At 38.8% G+C, this 5,079-nt stretch overlaps 1 protein-coding gene across 1 annotated transcript in view; it reads left to right on the forward strand.

Moving 5' to 3' along the window:
* The window catches only part of LOC104991374 (cytochrome b reductase 1), a 34,697-nt gene extending 29,832 nt beyond the window's left edge, over nucleotides 1–4,865 (forward strand). The window contains exons 3-4 of the mRNA XM_010843811.1: nucleotides 712–866; nucleotides 1,453–4,865. Coding sequence (XP_010842113.1) covers nucleotides 712–866; nucleotides 1,453–1,753 — 456 coding nt within the window. The 3' untranslated portion in view covers nucleotides 1,754–4,865. The remainder of the gene's footprint in view (nucleotides 1–711; nucleotides 867–1,452) is intronic.
* The last annotated feature ends 214 nt before the right edge of the window (nucleotides 4,866–5,079 follow it).

The following is a 5,079-nucleotide window of genomic DNA, read 5'->3' on the forward strand; positions in this document are numbered from 1 at the left end:
GTATACACACACACACACACACACACACACACACACACGTACTGTGCTGTGCTAAGTCACTTCAGTTGTCTCCAACTCTCTGCGACCCTATGGACTATAGCCCGCCAGGCTCCTTTGTCCATGGGATTCTCCAGGCAAGAATACTTGGAGTGGGTTGCCATGCCCTTCTCCAGGGGATCTTCCTGACTCAGGGATCGAACCCACATCCCTTACCTCTCCTGTATTGGCAAGCGGGTTTTTTACCACTAGCGCCACCTGGGGAGACCGTGTGCGCGCGCCACACACACACACACACTCTTTTTTAGATTCTTTCCATTTTAGGTTATTACAGGATATTGACTATAATTCCCTGTGCTATACAATAGGCCTTTTTGGTTATCTATCTTATGTATAGTAGGGAGTAGGTTTTAATCCCATCCTCTTAATTTATTCCTCCCCACCCTTTAACCTTTGGTAACCATAAGTTCATTTTCTATGTCTAACTCACTTTCTCTTTAAACACACACACACATATGCTTGTTTGGTCATAGAAATTTTATGAAAAGATGCTTGAGAAAGTCATAGTAGGTGTCAGTTTTGAGTGGAACTAGAATGGGGAAACTTGGTTCTAAATGAAATGTTTTCTCGTGCACATATTGCTTCTCTAACAATAATTTTAAAACAGTTAAAACTTACAATTAATTGATAACCTCTGAATTTTTTTATGTTTAGCTTCTCCTAGGTTTTTTTGTCTTTCTGCTTCCTTGGGCTCCACTTTCTCTCCGAGCACTTCTCATGCCCATACACGTCTATTCCGGACTTTTCATCTTTGGAACAGTGATTGCAACTGTACTTATGGGATTGACTGAGAAACTGATTTTTGCCCTGTAAGTTTCATAGTTTTCCTAACTGCAATTCTTCAGCTACAAAATATTACATACTTGCTCATTGGACAAATATAAATGTGACAAAATTTTTTAAATGGTGAAAATAAAAAATTTAAATATTTATTTTAAAAAATGTGTTATACATGTAATATAGCATTAATAATGCTTAAAAGAAAAACCAAGCAGTCCAACAAATTGTACCACTCTTACAAAGCAACCTTTGAAGTTATACATGCCCTTTCAATTGATATACATGTTTTATGATATACATGATATATAATTTGATATACATGTTTTATGTTAACTAATTATGATATACCTATTTTTGTATCATCCTTTTTTTGATTTTAAGTGGTACAGATGTTTTAGATGCTATATTATTTTCATACTTTATGAAATTTTTAACAGTTTTGTACTAATCCACTGAGTGAATTATATGAATTTCTTAATATCAAGCTTTAAGGGAATTTATGTTGAATTTACACACACTGTACCAGTGTGCCCTTTGAGCAAATAATTCAAGACTGTTTAGCATGTTGCTGTATCACCCTGTTTGTAACTGGACATACTCTCTCTTTTCCTATAGGAAAAATCCTTCATACAGTTCATTGCCACCAGAAGGTATTTTCACAAACACCCTTGGCCTTCTGATTCTGGTGTTTGGGGCTCTCATTTTTTGGATAGTCACCAGACCACAATGGAAACGTCCTAAAGAACCAAATTCTGTCCTTCTTCAGCCAAACGGAGGTGCTCCAGAGGGAGTGGAAAGTTCCATGGCAATGAACTTTGGCAACGTGGACAAATCAGATTCGGAGTTAAACAGTGAAGCAGCAGCAAGGAAAAGAAACATCACCCTTGATGAGGCTGGACAGAGATCCACCATGTAAAATGGGGTAGCAATGTAGCCATATAACTCCAGTGTAAAAAACTAGCTCTCCAGTTTAGCTTCTCCTACTTACCGGTGAGATGATTGAGGTCCACAGAGTCAATATTTATTCTAATCAAAAAATAGGATGTCTTGAAAGTGTTTATATTGATTGAGGCTTATAAACTTACCCAAACTGAGAGGGAGATGATCAGTGTAAATATTAATAACAGTAGATATAAATTGTGCTTATATTACCTTTTTCTCGTTGAGGACCAAAGCATTTAGCACAGTGCCTTGCATAGAACAAATGATCAAAATGTGTCTACAGTTGGTAAATCTGATAAACTGGCAGTTTCCCTGGCCTCTTATCATGTAGTCATTTTCTGTTTATTCTGGGAATCCAGTTATAAAGTTTTGGAATCAGGTCATGACTATCTGGGACAGAGTTAATGCTCCACAGGTATCATGACTAGAGCCCAGAAAAAAATGTAGGAAAGGAACTGGCTCCCTTTTCCCTGTACCTGCCCTTTGCTCCCTCCCCGGCTGGTTTGTCCTTAGATTGGCCCTGGAGAGCAGGATTTATTTTAGGGCACTTTGGAGCAGTGACAAGACTGTAGGTAGCTGAAGGTCTCCTCTGGTCAGACCAGAAGTTTTTCCAAGTTGACTTAATCCCAAGGCTTCCTTGGGTTTGGTGTACTTTATGATCCAGATTCCAAACCTAATTATGATGAGAATATACCTGAATACATAAGCAGTATAAACTGCTCTACAAACCTTAAAGAACACTTTCTCCCAAGTTTCTGGTGTTTTTAAACATGGAACTTACTAAGTGCCAGTACTATCCTAAGCACTTTATAAATCTTAGCTCATTCAATCCCCAGATATAACTTTTGCAGTAGGCACCATTAAAATCTTCATTTTGCAGATGAGATATCTGAGAGAGGTTAGTAGCCTGCCTGAAGGTCACACAGCTAATGAGTAGTGAAACTGAGACTCCAAAACTGGCATTTTGGCACCTCAGGTCAGTCCATGATTCACCATATTGTTGTCTTCATGCATGCATCCTAAGTTGCTCAGTCGTGTCTCTGCGACCCCAAGTCCCTGCCTGGCTTCTCTGTCCATGGGGTTCTCCAGACAAGAATCCTGGAGTGGGTTGCCATTTCTTTCTCCAGGGGATCTTCCCAACCCAGGGAGCAAACCCAGATCTTCTGCATTACAGGTGGATTCTTTACTCTCTGAGCCACTAGGGAAGCCCTTGCTAATTTACACCTGCTTTGACCCACCCTTGGATAAACCTCATTTGGTGGGATGCAGTAGAGTTTTTAAAATTTACCTTCTGGCTCCGTTTACAAGGCAGATTCCTCAAATAAACAAGGAAGAGGGCCTACCCTTACCTGGAGATTCACCATGGGCACCCTGCCACTGCCAACAAGCCATGGCTTACCTTGATGCTCCTTTGATCTTAAAATTGTGTCTTGGTAATAAAGAGAGGTTTAGGCAAGAACATCTATAGCTTTCAAAGTTCATCAATTATCAATTCAGTTCTTCAGAATCTTAGCTGCTAAACAGCTTTGGGTTTGGAGGTAGGAGAGATGAACTTCATGGTCTGCCCTTCCCAGGGAGCAAAAGCTAGGGTCCTTCCTGATTTGGATGGAATTCTCGGGGCTATCTTGTGTTTTGGGTTCTCAGTAGTGAATTAAGACTCAGAGATGATAGTTTTCATGCGTGAGATCTCTGTATAGACTCTGGCCTGGTAAAACCTAGAGTGGTGCCTATGCTGAAGCAATGCATTTTTATCTGAGGGTTAATTTTTGGTTTCCCTGCAATTTTAAACTGTTTCTACCAAATAAACTTAACGTTTTTGGTGTTTAGCGAATTTCCTTTTAGGGTAACTGGTTATTATGCCCATAGACTGAGTACAAGCTACTCTTCATCACATCCCTGAAATTTGATGATAATCATTTGAGTCACTCGCCAAAACACTGTTGTCTTCTTCATTCTGTTTCCAAAATTTTGGCAATAGTCATAGGGATCCGCAGTGCCCAGCCCAGTGCCTGGCATATATGTATGCAATATGCACATAAATTCAGTAGAAGTAGAGCCTGCTGCAATTTGGGTCCTAAGTGGAAGGAGGAATTGAATTGTCACACAGAAACATATTTTGGCAAATGGATGTTTCATTACATAGAGGTGCACAAAATTCCAGGTATTTTGGGGGGCAAGGGGTTAATGACCACCCCAAGAATTGAAGCTGCCATTCCATTTCATACAGTTCAGGAAAGAGGTTATCAATGAAAAGTTAATTATGGGTTTGGCACTAGGCTGTGCTGCCCCATTGAGAAGTATTGGAGCACTCCTCATCTTAGCCCTTTATTTTATCCCTCTTGTGGGTTAATGTGAGGTTCATCTTACAGATATTATAAGAACTTCTTTTCTTTCTTTCTCAACCTTTGTGAAAACAATGCATAGTAAAATATATCTAGAAACCTTTCTGTTTGAGATTCTCTTAATGGACCTTTTATTCTAATGATAATTATACCTTTATCTTTCAAAAGCTGGTATTTCCTACCTAAAGCATCTCCCCCCAGAATATCTCATTAAAAAGTCCACAAAAAGAACACGGGAGAAGAAAGCCTTAGGTGTCAATTCCAAAACAGTGATTGAAATCTTCCCAAATAATTATAGCTTATATCATCTACAGAGATAGTCTGGCTTGCCTTACCCCATAATATAATTTCAGGAAAAAAAGCTATATTTTAACACGCATCTAAATCAACACTAAAGCCTTTTGTCTCGAAGGGTTTATTGAGAAACTCAGATGATTATACTTTTTAAATTAATGTTATCAAAACTGTACAAATTCCTGTGCTCATTGTGTCAAACTGAATCCACCCTCCAAAGTACCTTCCTCCCTTTCTTCTGGTTTCATTTAAGCTGTGCGGGTTAGAAACAGTATCTCAGACCTTATGATCAAATGACAAAGGAGATAATCGCGCTTTTTCAGGAATACTGACAAGTGATTTTTGTTTCTAAAGGACAAAATAAAGAGGATGTCTTGCTTTTAATTAGGCTCTTTCCCTGCTGAGTTGGAAATTCCAGTGCAAAACTGATAGACCGCAACTGCCAAATTTGAAAGCCTGAAGTAAAGCTTTTTGCTAATTTTATTGCAGCAAGATGGAATTTTTATCTTTGTATGTCCTTTTTTAGATAACTCTGACAGAAAACTGTAACTGCTATGTCTTCGAGCTACACATAGGAAAGTATAGAAGAATGAAAACTTCTTTGTCCTCTACAAAGTACCTGAAAACTTAAAGTGGGAAAGATTCCTCTGTTTAAAATCTACCT

Source organism: Bison bison, unplaced genomic scaffold (genome assembly GCF_000754665.1).
Source record: "Bison bison bison isolate TAMUID 2011002044 unplaced genomic scaffold, Bison_UMD1.0 scf7180017864190, whole genome shotgun sequence".
Taxonomy (NCBI): Eukaryota; Metazoa; Chordata; class Mammalia; order Artiodactyla; family Bovidae; genus Bison; species Bison bison.